This window comes from Phoca vitulina, unplaced genomic scaffold (assembly GCF_004348235.1).
Source record: "Phoca vitulina isolate PV1807 unplaced genomic scaffold, GSC_HSeal_1.0 scaffold31, whole genome shotgun sequence".
In the NCBI taxonomy this organism is placed as follows: Eukaryota; Metazoa; Chordata; class Mammalia; order Carnivora; family Phocidae; genus Phoca; species Phoca vitulina.
Genome location: NW_022589734.1, coordinates 21,339,779 through 21,357,434, shown reverse-complemented (window position 1 = coordinate 21,357,434; position 17,656 = coordinate 21,339,779). Strand labels below are relative to the sequence as shown.

General features: G+C 41.0%; 1 protein-coding gene and 1 long non-coding RNA gene across 7 annotated transcripts in view; one reads left to right on the top strand and one right to left on the bottom strand.

Moving 5' to 3' along the window:
• LOC116645021 overlaps window positions 1–17,656 on the bottom strand; it is a 256,157-nt gene that overhangs the window by 118,696 nt on the left and 119,805 nt on the right. For 5 of the 6 annotated variants that reach the window (XR_004301868.1, XR_004301869.1, XR_004301867.1 and 2 more), the window contains one exon: window positions 6,649–6,836. The exons of the other annotated variant lie outside the window; for it this stretch is intronic. This is a non-coding gene — a long non-coding RNA (uncharacterized LOC116645021). The remainder of the gene's footprint in view (window positions 1–6,648; window positions 6,837–17,656) is intronic. 6 annotated transcript variants of the gene reach the window in all.
• Window positions 5,609–6,190, top strand: LOC116645019 (40S ribosomal protein S24-like). Its single transcript, XM_032424959.1, has one exon. It carries the CDS (start codon window positions 5,683–5,685, stop codon window positions 6,076–6,078), a length of 396 nt encoding a protein of 131 aa, XP_032280850.1. The 5' UTR covers window positions 5,609–5,682; the 3' UTR covers window positions 6,079–6,190.

Here is a 17,656-nt window from a genome sequence, read left to right as displayed (position 1 = left end):
TCAGGTTCAGTCACTGTGGCTACTGGGTTCACGGATGCCTGCCAAATCTTGCAAAATTACAGCACTCCTATCCATGCAGTTTCTAAAACTATAAGCTTCTATTGTGAAGAAGCTTGATCTTCTGCTTTAGAAATCCATCAACTGCTGGCCCGCTCTCACGGCGGGTTGCTAAGAGAGACTCCACAAAGCACCCAGGTGCACGCACCAGGAATCAAGTTCTTCATTCATGTTCACTACAGTTCAGCACAAGGGAGAGAGGGAGGCGAAAGAGGCTTCTTCACAAAATGTTCATTAGAAATGGCAATTTTCTGTCAGGGAAACAGGAATACCATCCTCTAACTTGTTCATCTGCAAAAGTACGTCCAACAGGAGTTAGGGCCCCTGAAATCACAGGCCAGCCACATTTAGGCTTTGTGGCTCAGCCCGGAATGTTTACAAGAGGGGGGACAGGAACAGAAGAGGAAATAGTTAGCAGCTCAAGAGGAAGATGAGGATTTTGAGACTTGGAGGACCTGTGTGAACAATTCCTCCTAGTTATGACTTCAGCCCATTACCCCCTAGGAGGAAGATTGGTTATCTTCTTAGTCATTTTGAAAAGCCATTAAATGGGGATGAGAAAGGGTGGGAGGGACGGAGTCTTCTGTGTGTGTCTGTGAGTCAGCAAAAGCCGGAAGCCTTACAAACCAGCTTCAAACAACAAAGCTGGAAAGGCGGACAATAAGCTCCCACCCCCAGACAGTGAGAAACTGTATTATCCTGAGGGATCCCGGCCACCCATGTTCAGCGCCGATAAGTGAGAACCTTCTTTGCTCTGGCCAGTAGAGGACCTGCAGCCACAGCCGCTCACAGAAGCCCTGGGTGGCCTCCATCCCAGCCGCTCCACATGGTTTCAAGGCAAAAACGGTGCAGCTGGGTGGTGCTCAGAAGTGCGGTGGGTCGGAGGAAAGGCGGACAGAGTGGGGGGTGGCAGAAGCTGCGCATCCCCCACTAGGTGCTCCAATCCCCTCTCGGGGCTTTGGGAAAATGAGGGGTCTCAAGGCTGATCCCGAAGGCAGCTGGTCGGAGCCTGCCTCACCATCACTCCACAGCCAGAAATTGAAACTGTGCCTCAGAGACTCCAGAAACTGTGGGGGTATTTCCCTGCCAGGCAGCTCTTAGTGATCCAGGAGCAATGGTATAATTAATGCCACTTGGTGAAAGACCAATTCCAAATTCAGTCATACAGAAGAAAGGAGCCTTGCCACACACACCCTCCACGGCACACACAGAGCCCCTCAAGACATTCCCTTTAAAGTCTCCGGCAAATCTCATCAAGAACTTACATTTGCAGTAGCATTTTAAATTAAAAAAAAAAAAAAAAATGTATTAACTCTCCTTTAAGTGAAAAAAAGAAAAAGCTTAACCTTTGAGGAAAAGTATATGAAAGTCACAGTCTTAGCCCACTCTGGGGATCCTGTCATTTGCATGAAGAATTACCTAAATAGAAAACATTTGTTGCTGTTAGGACCTACTGTTACTTTCATACATTTCCTATTGTCACGAGTTATGTTTTGAAATGTTTTCAGGGCTATAGCTGATGCCAGTGAGGCATACTCAGTTGACGAGAAAGACGGCCAGAAAGTATCAGACAGAATACAAATGCTCCAAGCATCCCTTCCTTCCCAGACCAAGCAACCCCTTCGCAGAACCCGATTTTGTATGTAAATTCTTCTGAAAGAAGTATGTAATTTAATTACGCACACACACACGAGTATCGGTGTGTATGTAACCAATGAGAAGGGACACAAAAGCTAGAAAATTTCACACTAAAATTGGAGCTCTAGCTACTCGAGGAGGGCTGCCAACATTTTAAGCAAAACCCAAATGGGCACAGGTGGTAAAAAATTAAAATTAAGTCATCTGGTATCCAGATGAGAAAAGTAGAGGCTAAAAGTTGGGGAGCCGTTTTGCACTTGGCCCTTGATTTGCCGCGGGGCCTACATCAAGTTGTCCTATACCTCTGTTATAACATCTGCAAAATGGAGATAACACTTCACACTGCCTACCTCAGAGAGCAGTTAGAAGATTAGATACCAAAAAAGAAAATCCTCAAAGCCCTTTGAGTTTCTCATAAATATAAGACATGCGACTTAGTAAAATACCAGCACCCTCTACAAAAGTCCTAAGACGCTCAAGGCTATAGGAATAGGAAACAGACACAGGCAATACTAGGCAGCAGACACCTCACCGGGCATAACATTTAAAATCACGAAGGCGATGGGCAATTCTGTCTCCAGCTTCCAGGGAAAAGGTAGGGAAAATACCTCCAATTCAGACCTACTCAGACAAAACAAAACATCCAGAGAAAGGAAAAAAAAAAAAAAGATAAGGTTTTGTTTGGACAGATCGCCAATAAGTTAAAAGAAGCAATCCTGACAGATAGAATTCCAAATTCTCACCTAAAGGCCCAGATCTACAGGACAACGGTGTCTTACTACAGTTTCAGGTTTGGTAAAGTCTCATATCAAGGTAAATTGGTTTCACAGAGGAGTAAGTGTAATGGCCCTCTGAAGGTGAATAAATATTTAAGTGTGGAATGCATAAATTAGAATATATTTAATCAATTGGTATGCAAACAAAAGCCAAAATGGATGGTACAAAGACAAAGTGATCAAAGAGGTAGATATTGGAGGGGAGCAACCACAGGCCAAAGAACATCAGCAGCCACCAGAAGCTGGAAAAGACAAGGGGCAGATGCTCAAATGAAGAAAACAATTACTTCGGGATTCATAAGGAAACTGGGAGAAGCCTATTGAATATTTACATATCCTAAAAGAGTCCGAAATTGATTAAACACTTATTTCTCGTATTCTGTATTATTATGTCAAGCACTTGTTGTGTGTCACGTGTCACGTTAAAATTTTAAAAAGATGAATACTATTCTATTCATGGCTCTCAAAATCTAGCGAGGAGGACGCATAGACATAGTCAAGTAGAATACATGTGGTAAGGTTTGGAATGAAGTATGAATGGTGGAGTGTTCATACTTCAGAGGAAGTATGAGGAAGAGGAAGAACGGGGGAAGAAGAAATTAATTCCACATGGAGGAGGGAAGGAAGAGGTATGGGGGAGTTTCAGGGAATCTGACACTTGAACACAACTGTACAAAATGAATAAAACTTCACCAAGTACAAAAGAAGGGAAAAGTGCATTCTGGATAAGTCAACAGTAGCCCATACCTCACAGAATGTCGAGATATCTCCTACTTAAGTGAAGCACCATGGAGACCATCTGGGAGGCCCTGAATGGCAAGGCCTCTGGGAGAGACGGAGAGGGAGCATCACAGGTGGTATTTCTGAAAGGGGACTTGATATTTTCTATAACTCAATATACGCAGACTGAGGCCAATAGTCCAGGTGCAGGTGAGGTGGATAAGGGGGCAGAGAAGCCAAAGGGCTTGGAAAGTTTAACCATGACTCAGGGATGGTCAGGAGCACAGTTTCCAGAAGGAGCTGGCCCACATGAGGTGGCTAAAAGACGGGGTACTACTGGGTATTTACCCCGAAGATACAAATGTAGGGATCCGAAGGGATCTGTGCACCCCAATGTTTATAGCAGCAATGTCCACAATAGCCAAACTATGGAAAGACCCAAGATGTCCATCAACAGATCAATGGATAAAGAAGATGTGGTGTGTATATATATATATATATATATATATATATATATATACACACACACAATGGAATATTATGCACACATCAAAAAAAAAAAAACCTAAATCTTGCCATTTGCAACCACGTGGATGGAACTAGAGGGTATTATGCTAAATGAAATAAGTCAATCAGAGAAAGACAAGTATCATACGATCTCACTGATACGAGGAATTCTTAATCTCAGGAAACAAACTGAGGGTTGCTGGAGTGGTGGGGGGTGGGAGGGATGGGGTGGCTGGGCGACAGACATTGGGGAGGGTATTTGCTATGGTGAGTGCTGTGAATTGTGTAAGACTGATGAATCACAGACCTGTACTCCTGAAACAAATATTACATTATATGTTTAAAAAAAAAAAAAAAAAGAGGAAAATAGGAAGGGAAAAATGAAGGGGGGGAAATCGGAGGGGGGGATGAACCATGACAGACTATGAAATCTGAGAAACAAACTGAGGGTTCTAGAGAGGAGAGGGGTGGGGGGATGGGTTAGCCTGGTGATAGGTATTAAAGAGGGCACGTATTGAATGGAGCACTGGGTGTTATACACAAACAATGAATCATGGAACCCTACATCAAAACCTAATGATGTAATGTATGGTGATTAACATAACATAATAAAATAAAATTAAAAAAAAAAAAAAAGACAGGGTAGTAGTCTGAATAATGGCCTCCGAACATAACAGGTCCTAATTCCTGGAAACTATACATGTTCCCTTCCATGGCAAAGACTTTGCAGATGCAGTTACGTACCTGGAAATGGGGAAACTATTCTGGATTATCCAGCTGAACCCTAAATGTACTCACAAGGATGCTCCTAAGAGGGAGGCAAAAGGAGAATACAGTGTGGCCAGGGAGGTAGATCCTGGTGTGAAGCAACCACAGGCCAAAGAATGTGAGCAGCCACCAGAAGCTAGAAAAGACAAGGAACAGGGGCACCTGGGTGGCTCAGTCGTTAAGCGGCTGCCTTCGGCTCAGGTCATGATCTCAGGGTCCTGGGATCGAGCCCCACATCGGGCTCCTTGCTCCGCGGGGAGCCTGATTCTCCCTCTCCCTCTGCCTGCCGCTCCCCCTGCTTGTGCTCTCTATCTCTCTGTGTCAAATAAATAAATAAAAAATCTTAAATTTAAAAGAAAGAAAGAAAAGACAAGGAACAGATTCTCCCATAGGCCCGTGTTGGGAGTGTGACCCTGTGAACGCCTAAATTTCTGTTGTATTAAGCCACTAAGTTTGCAGAAATTTGCTACAGTGACCATAAGAAGCAAGAACCAGGGCACAAGGAGTTACTCTCCAAGTGCTTTTGGGTATCACAATTACCAGTCTTGCTAAGAATGACTCAGATGGAATGCACCTCAACTATCAAGAAGTTGATGTCCAAGCTAAAGCCACATAGGAAAGAAAGCTAGATAATGAAACTAAGTAACTGGCCAAAAATTAGGGAATGGGACCTGGGTAAAAGCCCCAATTGGGTCAGTACAAAATGGATGGAAGAACTGCAAATCATAACCACCAAACAATGACACACAAGGGAAGGGAACTGGGTCTGAATAGTAAAGGGGACAATAAAAGATACAGCAACTCAGAGGTAATCACTGAGCCCCCAACTTTCTGGCCTAGGATAGTCATGTAATTTTAAATGCCCACTGGATATGGAAGAGAGGGATGGAAAACATTTACATGTACCTTGGCTCAATCAAGAGAGACTCAGGAACTAGACCAGGACTAGAAACAAACACTTCAATGGATCCAGATATGGGACAATTACGGAAATGAAACATGAAATGCTAAAAAGCTTGCCATGTGCTCTTTAGTCAAAACATAAAACTCAAAAAGATCCATTTCAGGAGGGAGGAGGCAAGGTGTAATATCCACAGTAACCTAACAACCCAGTAAGAAGGTGACTGAATGAGCCACGGTTGGAGAAGATAGAGGGCAGACAGAAGAGTGGGATGAGCTCTTTTCCTCCCCGGCTGCCTGAAGCTTGGCCGCCATCATGAACAACACAGTAACTATCTGGACCAGGAAGTTCATGACTAACCGACTACTTCAGCGGAAACAGATGGTCATTGACATTCTTCACCCCAGAAAGGCAACAGTACCTAAGACAGAAATTCGGGAAAAACTAGCCAAAATGTACAAGACCACACCAGATGTCACATTTGTGTTTGGATTCAGAACCCATTTTGGTGGTGGCAAGACAACCGGCTTTGGCATGATATATGATTCCTTGGATTATGCAAAGAAAAATGAACCCAAACACAGACATGCAAGACATGGCCTGTATGAGAAGAAAAAGACATTAAGAAAACAGCGAAAGGAACGCAAGAACAGAATGAAGAAAGTCAGGGGGACTGCAAAAGCCAATGTTGGTGCTGGCAAAAAGAAGTGAGCTGGAGATTGGACAACGGAAGGAGTAAAGATGCTGCAGTGGCTTTATCTGTGGTGGTTGTGCAGATTTTTCGTCAGAGGATCAATAAACTAAGAATGTTAAAAAAAAAAAAGAACAGTGGGATGATGGTGGCAGATTGGTGAATATTTAGAGGACAAGTTACTCGCACAGGGAATGAGTGAATGGTAGAACATGGGGGCAGCAGATTAAGGACAATGCCAATCTCTGAATACCAGACTGAAAGGAAAAGGTTATAGTAGAACAGATGAGTCTCTAGCTGTACTGAGTTTAAGGTACTGGTGGGTCCAGAAGCCAATGAATGCTGGGATCTGAAGGTCAGAATGTTACAAATGTTTGCACATTTGAAAAAGGTTATCTGTCATGTGCTCTTTCATCTTCTTCCTCCTGACCCATCACCACCAAGGAATCCAAAAAAGATTGAGAAAATTTTAATATTCAAAATCAACATTTGTGAACTATTCTCATACTACCCACTCATAAGAGAAATCGCACACTGGCACCACTTAAAAGTAAATAAATTGCCAAAGAAGAGCGGAAAAGAATTCTTACCATTAGCCTTTTCCCTTTTGAGGACATTTGGTGGAATGGACAACAGAGATCAAGATCCAGGGATTGGAGCGGTGGAGAAGGATGTTCGGTGGCGATCCCGGGGTTGACCAGGTGATGGAAAAGATGACACATTTGTTAAATCTGCAGAGGACATCCAGTTAGACGCTGCTGGGGCAGCAGGTGTGGATCTTAGAAAGAGGAAACAAAAAACAGTATGTTCACTAATACGGACCACCTGGAAAAAGGAGAGAGGAAAAAAGACACGGATTTATCTGCGAAAGAAAATGTATGCCCACCAGGTACAAAAAAGAAAAGAAAAGAAAAGAAAAAGACTCCTTTGTGCCCTACAGCAGTGGAGGCTATACTCCTCACCAAAATGCTCAAGTGTCCAGTCTCTGGGCAGAATGCAAGCCACTCCCCCCGCTAGCCTGAGATTCATCAGGATGAGTACAAGCTATGGGATGGAAAGGTTTTGGAACTTCTCAAACACATCACAGCTTCTGATTTTAGTGGCAAACTATCAGGAAAAATCCTAAACCAAAGAACTTGGAAATACTTCAGAGATGAGGTTGGGCTTATACAGAGAATATACTTCTCAAAATATTTCAAAGAGAAACATCTAACAAGCAAAAGTCATCCTAAAATATCAAGCTCAATGTCATGGTCAATAATGACATCCAGTAGAGTTCTGTGGAACTCCGCTATGAAAATAAATTATGGCTACCTAATAATTTGATTTTAATCACTAACACCAGGACAAAAAAATAAATAAAAGTAATGTCACCGACAGGTATGTGGTCTCGTATTTTTACTGCCTGCCCCCTCCATGACATTGACAATGATAATAACCTTTTACATATATGTTTTTAAGGTTTCTTAGGACCCTAAACATTGTGAGCTTCAGGGTCAAAGAGCCAAAGAAGGTTTCTGAAACTAGGAAAGTAAATCAAATATTCTCTTGGGTTGTTTTCAACCTCTGGTAAGGAACACAAAGCTAGAAGTCATTTCTACAACTACAGAGACTGAGGGTTCTGGCGCTTGTCATTAATTGGTAGGGCAATGATACAGTTTCTGAATACATATAAACACATGTAACAATCAAGTCCTATCTTCCCGTTAAAGATGTTCCCATTAAGGTCATTATATTACACACAAAAACACTGTACTGCTCTTCTGTCTCATTTCCTCCTCTGCCTGCAGTAACCCACCAAAAATAGAAGGAAAACCATTTTAAATAAAAAGATGTCTAATATTTATTAATTTATTTAGTCATAATGGCCAACATTTATTTATTGTTTATGATGTACTTGGTACTTACTATTTTAAGCCCTTAAATATCCTCACAAAACTACATGCAGCTGGTACTGCTATCACCAATCCCACTTCATGTAAGGAGAATCCAAGACACAAAGTGAGGTAGTCACCCCAAATCACATTCCTAGTATGTGGTGGGGTCAGGATTTGGATCTAAGCGGTAGGATTCCAGCGTCCCACACTCAATCTGCACGCTGTCTATGCTGTTTCTCAAATACATGTGCCAACACCACATCTACTATTTAAAAAACAAAAAAAGTAAACTATTGTTTAAAGACAGTAAACATTATCTATGACCTAAGTGTTTTTTGATTATTTCAAAAATCTCCAAGAGTACCAGATACAAACAAACGAAAATAGTCACACACACACACCCCCCCACACACACTTTCTGAAGACAGTTTAAATAAAAAAGATTCCACTTGGATGTAGAAACTTTTGACCATTTAGGGTGACAAAAAAATGAAATGAGCTATACTGAAAGACAAATGGTAAGCATCCACTCTCGAAAAAAGCGATTCTCCTAAGAGACATGCTTATCTACTTTTTAAAGTAGAGTTTGGAGTAAATACAGTGTTGCTTTTAAGATAACTTCAGGATTTATTTTGCACTTTATACTCTCCTAAATCTTCCTCCCATCATCCCTGATTGCAGTCTAAATCTGAGTTTAAAGGAATTACACAAGATCCAGTACATGATCATAATCATACAGGTTGAAACATCAATTTTTAATGAAAGTTGTCATGTATTTGTGAAGAATAGATTTTAACTGAAGCCCTTCACAAGTAACAATCCAATTAATTGTATTTTTGATTCTCCTAACATTTCTCTGGATCAAATGTTCTCAATTGGCTAGCTTTATCTAAGACATTTATTTGCTACCTTATTTCAAAACTTAAAGGAGAAAATGCCTCCAAACATAGTTATTGAAAGGCAGAGAAAAAAAGCAACCAAGGATTTTATTGATGAAATGTAATTTTCCATGTGTTCTATTTCAAATATGGGCAGAAGAGGAAATGATTTTTTGTTCTGTTTTGTTTTAAAGATTTTATTTATTTATTTGACAGAGAGAGACACAGCGAGAGCGGGAACACAAGCAGGGGGAGTGGGAGACGGAGAAGCAGGCTTCCCGCGGAGCAGGGAGCCCGATGTGGGGCTCGATCCCAGGACGCTGGGATCATGACCTGAGCTTAAGGCAGACGCCTAACGACTGAGCCACCCAGGCACCCCGAGGAAATGATTTTTGGATCCAATCTTGTATGATCCTGTGATAATCAAGAATTGACAACACAGGACACAAGTATTAGATCACGTGGCTCCACCAGGACAAATCCAAATGGAGTTTTAGAAGTGGGGTGCTGGAAATAGCATTAAAAGCTTTATCAACAGCTCCTGGAGACTGGAAACCACCATAGCCCCACCATGCCCTTATCCATTATTCTAGGTTCTAATGAGTCCTTCCGTCAACACCATGGTGGGTGTGGGGGATAAAACAGGAAATGTGGGTGGCCATGTTTCTCTCTTTCAGACCATACACCCTCTAATAGCACCTAATACCCAAAGTAATGCCAATGTAGTTGAATAAATACAAACAACAAGGAAAGAGTCTTTTAAACTCAGTGTCAATGAGAACAGCAGAAGCCAGAAACTCAGCACTTAAAAAAAAAAAAAAAACCCACCCAAATTTAAAATATACCTTGAAATTAGTTCCTATAAGTGACTTCGGGATTCCATAAAATCTTGGGACCTTACTTTAAAAATCTTCAGGGTGCTTGGGTGGTCAGTTAAACATCCAACTCTTGGTTTCAGTTCAGGTCCTGACCTCAATGTCCTGAGATCAAGCCCCACATCAGGCTCCACACTCAGCAGGGAGTCTGCTTGAGATTCTCTCTCTCCCTCTCCCTCTGCCTCTCTTCCTGCTCCCATGCACTCTCCCTCTAAATAAATGAATAAATAAAATCTTTTGAAAAAATAAATAAATAAAATAAAAATTTTAGCTGCTTAGATCTATGCCTACTAAACTTAAAAACAGCAGGCTGCCTTAAGAGGTCATACTTCCTTATTACTGCCCACTTCAGACAGTTTCTTAATGCCTCATCACAACACAGAACAATTTAAGACCATCTTTTCCAAACAGCATAAAACACAAAACTAGCACACAGGGTAGCTGCTCATGAGTTCTCTAGGAAACAAGGATTCTGTGCTCAAAGTGTGAGACCCATAGCATGCTATGATCCTTCCTTCCTGGGAATGCACCATATACATGAGTAAATTCAAGACTTTGAAAAGTCCACAGAAAGTTTGTTAAATGCCTATATTTATATGATCAAAGAATACATTTCACCTAATACTTCATGGGGGATCAAGAATTCAGTTTCAGAAATGTTGCTCTAGATTCCTGAGTTTAGCATTAAATGTATGCATCCATCCCCAAATTACCCTTAATCATAACAAACATTCACAACTCTGATGAGCAATGTAGATCTCACATCTCAGATTCCCCCCCAGAAGCCTCTCCTCCAGTGAAATAATCTCTTCCCCATGTCCTCAACAGACATTTGCCCCACTGTTTTGTTCAGACCATTCCCAAAGGTAGAATTTCTGCCTTCAATAATTTTATTCAACTTAATCCCCCCAAATCCCTCCTATGTCTCTTCCATATAATGTCATCTGTTCTTTCCCCTGAATAGGTTACCCAAATAAAATAGGTACATGCTTGGGACTACCTACTACCTGTATTAGGAGTACATATTTGCTATACAGATATCTGGTCACCCAACTACCCAGGGACTGGCTGAGAATAGGCTCTAAAAGCTCTTAGTTTATCCTACAATACCTAATATTGCTCCAACAGAGTAGATACCCTATACATAAATGCTGATGGATTAGAAAACCCATGCCAGTAGCCATTCAAATGGTATTGCAATGCTGTACTTGGTTTCAAGCATTAATTAACAGACTGACACTAGAATGACTCAAAACTCTTAACTGTGCTTATTTTTACTCTCCAGAAAATCTTTTGGCCTGGTTTAGATATTATCAAAAGCATATCATCAACTTAGGTCTACAAATCAACATCTCAAAGGAATTCCTTAAGGATGACTTAATATACATGGAACATGCTCAGACCTTTAAAAAAGTGAGTAGCGTTGGGATTTCCATCCCATCTGGGATCCTTAAGTCCATTCCTTACTCTCTACTCTGTACATCAAAATTCATAACGTCAGATATATTTATGTTGTATATACAAAGTCTTATATTATTCCCTAACCACGATATCCATGTGGCTCTCTCCCTTTCAGGGGACCTCAGGTGACACAAGCCTAGCTAAACACATAGCAATGATATGGCATACCCATCTCTATGGAAGAAATAAGTTCATTTGTAGCAGTATCCAATTTTAGCAAATCAAACCAAGGAAACTAACTGAAGTCTGAGGTGCAGAAGATTCACAAAGAATACTGGATTTCAAAGTAACTAGATAATACACCTGGAGAGAATACAATACATATATACCAGTATGACATCTGAAAAACCACTCAGGAAAATGACTAGCCTAATAGTCAACTATTACATTTTCTTAACCAGGTAAAAAGATCAATATACCATTAAATATAGACCAGCTAAAACACTGTAAAAGCAGCTCATTATGTAATTCCAAAATTAGAATCACAGTTCTGCGGCTTACATAAAGGAGCACCCAAACTTCCATAGGAAGCTGTAAGGAGGACTGATTAAAAGCCCTGGAGCAAGTGATCTAGGCGCAAACCCGGACTCCATTTCTTACTCCGATCTGACTGGGGGCAGATTCCTTCTGACCTTCACTGAGTTTCCTCAACTGACAAATGGGGATAAAATAATGATCTACCCCATTATATTGCTGTGAAGTTTCAATATGATGACCCCAGGACACCCTGACAACGTTGCTTAGTACACAGTATGCAATATATGTTAACACTATTATATCCCTATGATCTAAGTAAAAGATTTAACCTGAAGGCTGGTACTGCAATCACTAAGTCAGCACACATATAAACCTCCATTGTGCTACCCTTAATGTTAGACCACGTTGTTGTGTGGATTACTTATTGCAGAAGCAACAGAAAGGGCTTGCTATGGGTGTTTATTAGTAATAAATATTTGCAATCCATAAGTCCTACCTACCACCTGCAGGGAAGGTAAAATTAGAACTTTAGGCAAACACCATCACTGAGAAATCCACTAGGCAATCTAAATTACAATTCTGCTATGGCCTACCTGTGGAAGCTGTATATTTGTACTGCACGGTCATTAATTTACACACATTTACTATGTCTTTACCTTCACATGGTTTTAGCCTCATGTAGAAAACTTTGAACATGAAAGGTATCAACGTTTTTCTCTTTCCTTGATGAAAGGAAAAAGTCACAAAAGAAAAATTTATGTTTTAATGATTCTTTAACACATTAATGTTAATGGGAAAAAAGGGGGTGCATACATTTTCATCTTATTAGAGCTGAAAAACTCTTAACAATACATTCACAAGTTCTTCCATTATGAATAAATGTAAATTAGTTTAACAAAGTCTTAATAGATGTCACTTGAGGAAAGATCTCAAACTCAAACCTACTTAATAACATTTCCAGTTATTCGTTATTTATTCTATCTTTCCCCATCTCTATGTCTTGGGTTTTCTTTTTAAAAATTTTAAGTTATCTCTATACCCAATGTGGGGTTCAAACTTACAACCCTGAGATCAAGAGTTGCATGCTCTACTGACTCAGCCAGCCAGGGATCCTGGATTTTTGTTTTGTTTTGTTTTGAAGTAAACTCTATGCCCAACATGGGGCTTGAACTCACAATCCCAAGATCAAGAATCACATGCTCTACCAACTGAGGAAGTCAGGTGCCCCACATCTCTATACCTTAATTCTTTCCTATAGCTCACTATACCTCAAGATCATATTCCTTTTTATTTTTAGATCTCATACTGCATTCATGTCTTAACTTTGTTGTAGTAAATGTTGTGTATAAATTTTCAGTGCTGTGAGTCACTTTCTAGAAGTCTCATTTCTCCCCTTTTCCTTTGAGAAGAATTGCTTGTTGGTGTTTTTTTTTTTTTAAAGATTTTATTTATTTATTTGAGAGAGAGAGAGAAACAGCATGAGAGGGGAGAGGGTCAGAGGGAGAAGCAGGCTCCCCGCTGAGCTGGGAGCCCGACGTGGGACTCGATCCCAGGACTCCGGGACCACGACCTGAGCCGAAGGCAGTCGCTTAACCAACTGAGCCACCCAGGCGCCCCGCTTGTTGGTGTTTAATGCTGATATAAAGTGGAAATGACAACATAAGAGGCAAATGAAACCCAGCTTCAAATCAGCTTGTTCAAGCCAACGCTCTCCATGAGGACATGGTCTCCCCTCCACAGAATATGGTAAGACTTGATTTCCACTCACTGTATTCTCCCCACCACAGAATTAAGGAACAAAACAGATTAAATGGTAAACAGGCAAAATGAAAATAGTTTTGGATTATAGCATATACTGAAAATTTTCTCATTATACGTGTAACATATAAAGCATAACTTCTCATTATATTTGTAATGACATGTACAATGAAATCTAAGTATTTACTCACATATATAGAACCTAAAGCAATTTTACATCTTCTGTAATGAAATCTAGTGGTAATTCTATTATTTAAGAAAATGAAATTCTGAAATTTTATTTTGGTCTGATTAGCACATTCTTAGTACTATAAAGCCACCTGAGTTTTGCAGGATGCATGTGTGCCTTGTATACCAATGTCCTAAAAGGCCCAGAAATCATAAAATCCCATATTTTGTGCTATCATGGTTATTTCTATGTAGTAGTATTTCTTAGAGATAATCAGCAATATGTTAACTTTCCAAATGATGTTTGTTTTTAAAAGACCTTGGTATTTTATTTAGACATACGGTTACAGTTCTCTTAAAAGTGAGCATAAGATCATTCAGCTGAAGTTTCTCCCTGAAAATATGTATCAACCATAGGAGCACCTGGGGACATGACGCCCTTTCCAGAATTTGATATAAAGCTGGTTTCATCTTTGAATCTATCTACAAGTGGGATTAGTTAATGCAGAACTAAAAAGGACACAGAAATAGTTTTATCTCAATAGCAGTATAAACATGGGAATTCAGCCTTAGCAATGAAGCTCCACCAAATAGGTGGGGAACAGGGCTCAACGCTCTCTGGCTCTCTCTTGTCCCTCTGCCTCCCTGTCTAAGGGCTGCTGGCTGCATTTGCTCACTATGCAAGCATATGACCCCACATATGGCCTGTGGACCGGCCTGTAACTAAATGGAATGGGTCTGACACCACTTTACCTTTCTTTACAGAGGTCACTGACCTCAATTTTCATAATGAATCACTTTAGAAATGCGTTTGTTTCTAAATACTCCAGAAGAGGTCAGATTTGTCTGAGAAAGCTCTTCCATTACTTAAAACTCACCCAGAGTGCCAGCTGTAGGTCAGATTTTGTGTTCCCCTGTATTCCTCCAGGATACCTGCAAAAGGACCTACCAGGTCCTCTTCAACCCCCAAGTATCCAATCTAGCATAAGCTCGTCCTTCCCACATCCCCAAGCATCCCTCACTACAGGCACTCACCCATCCCAACTTTCTCTGCTCTACAGCAGACCACTCATCTTCCCAGTTTTGACATGTTATTTTATTAAATTTTCAAAATATGTATCCAACCACCACTAGGAATTAACTCCTTAAGCTTGTATACAACTCTAAAGCCAAAATAAATGTATAAGACAAATTCAAGAAAAGCTATGAAACCAACACCATGTAACAGTATTAACTGAACCAGATAGAGGAGGTTGTCCTACAATTAATTAGTCACTTGCAGCCTGACAGCAGCACCAAAGCTACAGCCAAGAGTCTCTCAAGCGGAGAGGGGCTTGCCTTACTCTGGACAGCCAAGTGGCTCAATTCTCCCACCACTCTTCCAATTAAACTATATCAGAAAAGGATGTCATCCAGCCTAAACTTGGTAGAAACTCATCTTGTATAAATCAATGGTTAGCAGAAACAAAGACTACTACTTGGGGCAGGCACAAATGTAAACACAGGTGCTGAAGTTCCATGGGGTGATTTTGTTACAACATCACCATTCAAATGATTCAGGATGTATTTAGACCAGTTTATTATTGTTACCAAAATGAAAACACAAAATTATGGTGCTCTGGAAGAGAAGGAAGTCCCCAAGAGTATGTGCTCGAACAGAAGACTACACAGCCCAATTGATGGACACTTCTCCAGATACACTCCTCCATCCTGACCCTCAGTCCAGCCACCATATGGCAAAGCAATAGGATGAGTCGATCCCACCCAGGGAGCCAAGTCTTACCTTCCAAGAATATTCATCATATAAAAACAAATTCTTGGAAGAGAACACAATGTCTTTAATCCAACGAGTACGTTTTTAACTCTAGAATCCCAGCATGATGGGGAGAAAGAGGGAGAGAGGGAGAAAGAAAGAGGGAAGGAGGGAGGGAGAGGGAGAGAGGAGCTGGAGAGATCTATTTAGGGGCAGAGTTTTTAGGAAAAAATTATTGAATTCCCATGGTTCCCTAATACACGTACACTCCACATACACTTCTTTTCACCCCTCAATCAAGAGCCTTTTGCCAACCACTATCATTCCCGTGGCGAATGCCAACCTACGTACACCTGGTCATAAGAATCCACGTGCACACGCGCACACGGCACAGCCTGGGCCCCACTCAGCTCTACACACTTCCACCTAAACTGGTTCCAAAGCACCAGCCCTTCCCTCCTCTCCTTTTCCTTTCTCCAGAAAAGTACACATGGGTCCTAAAGGAAGAAGCAGCCCTAAAACAAGAAATTTGTCTCTCGTTACCTGTTGCTGCAGCACAATCCCAAAAGGCAGACCAGTGTCCAAGCTGGAGGCAGAAACCTCCGTCCCTCCCCAAGAGGACGTGCACAATCTCACAATCCTACTCCACGTCTTCACCTCAGGTCAGCGGGAAGCCACCTTCTCCCCAAATGTAACTCACCACCTTCTTCCAAGATCCACCACGTGAGATTCGTTCTGAAGCCTACACCTTTCAAGAAAACCAAACCACAATGAAATCATCAAAATCAATAATAGCACCAGCAATGAGTGTGAACACGTATTACGCCAGGCATGTTATACACGGGGCTTTACCTACATTTTCACCTTTAGTCTCACAACTCAGAGGTATATGAAATCACCCCAAGTGATGGTGCCGTCACAATTCAAGTATTTACACACAGCTACTCCCCTCAGTTGAAACATTAAAAGTATCGTCCCAAACACGTCATTCGCGTGCTCTGGCACGGAAGGGCAGCATTTAAGCTCAGTAGCATATTATCCAGGCACTGATAATAATTGACATATGGTCCTGAACAGATACAAGAACATTTAAGACACGTGTAAGAATAAAGAATTTTTTAAAATATGGATGCTCTATCAGTCCGCCAGGGCGGCTGTAACAAAATACCACAGACTGGGTGTCATCAACAACAGGAATGTATCGTCTCCCAGATCTGGAGGCTGGAGGTCCAAGATCAAGGTGTCTGCAGGGCTGGTGTCTTCTGAGGCTTCTCTCCTTCACACACGTACAGCTCTCCTCTTGCTCCCTCTATCTCATGGTGGTCCCCGTGCTTTTGCTTCCCTGATACCCCCTCTGTGTGTCCAAATTTCCACTTCTTAGAAAGATACCAGTCAGGGAGGATAAGGGCCCAACCTAAAAACCTTATTTTAACTTAGTATCTCTTTAAAGACCTCATTTCCAATCAAGCTTACATTCTGAGGAACTGGGGGCTGAGACAACAACACATGAATGTGGGGGCGGGGGGGACACAGTTCAAACCTAACTGACACCCCTATTCCCAATCTACATCAGTTCAGCAAACTGGACACTGGCAGCCTCTCTGTGGGTCATGACCCTTGTCCCACAGGGGCAACCACTCCAGTGGTTTTTGTTTTCCATTTCTCGATTATTTTACCAACTTTGATGTTTTTAAAACTACCCTCTTTTCCCTACCAGCCCATTTAAAGCAGTAAATCAGCCTCTGAGTGGTGCTGTAGCCGCATCCCCGTCTTTGATACACTGGGTACGCACTATTAACACTTCAAAATACATTCTTTGACCTATGGGTTATATAGCAGTGAGTTGTTCAACTTCCAAATGTGGTGGAATTTTCTAGATGGCTTTCTGTTACTAATATCCGATTTAATGTTGCTGTTGTCAGAGAACATATACTTTGTATGATTTCAATCCCTTTTACATTGGAGAAACTTGTTTGATGGTTCAGCATATGGTCTTCATATTTAGAATAACGTTAGTAATAGCATACTTTAACATAGCTGCATTCACTGTGGCTATGTGAATTAAAAATATCAGTCACTTATAGGATTGCTTAAGTAAACAGATACAAGCAAAAAAACAAAGCTTATTTAATTAGGTGAAAGTTTGGCTGCTACTTGTGGAAAATGGACAAAGTATTTTTAGTTGCACAAATATTTTTTACCCAAAGCATTGACAGTCTAATCTTAGAATTATAAAAGGTTTTTAAATATATCATACAATTTCTAAACCAAATACTAATTGCTCTACTTCTAAGAGAGAAATACTAGGTGTTATCAATAGATCAAATAACTACCTTAAACCTTACCCTGGG

Bases quoted from the DNA above. Each gene is read 5' to 3' on its own strand.
- LOC116645019 (XM_032424959.1), top strand. From the start codon at position 5,683: ATGAACAACACAGTAACTATCTGGACCAGGAAGTTCATGACTAACCGA.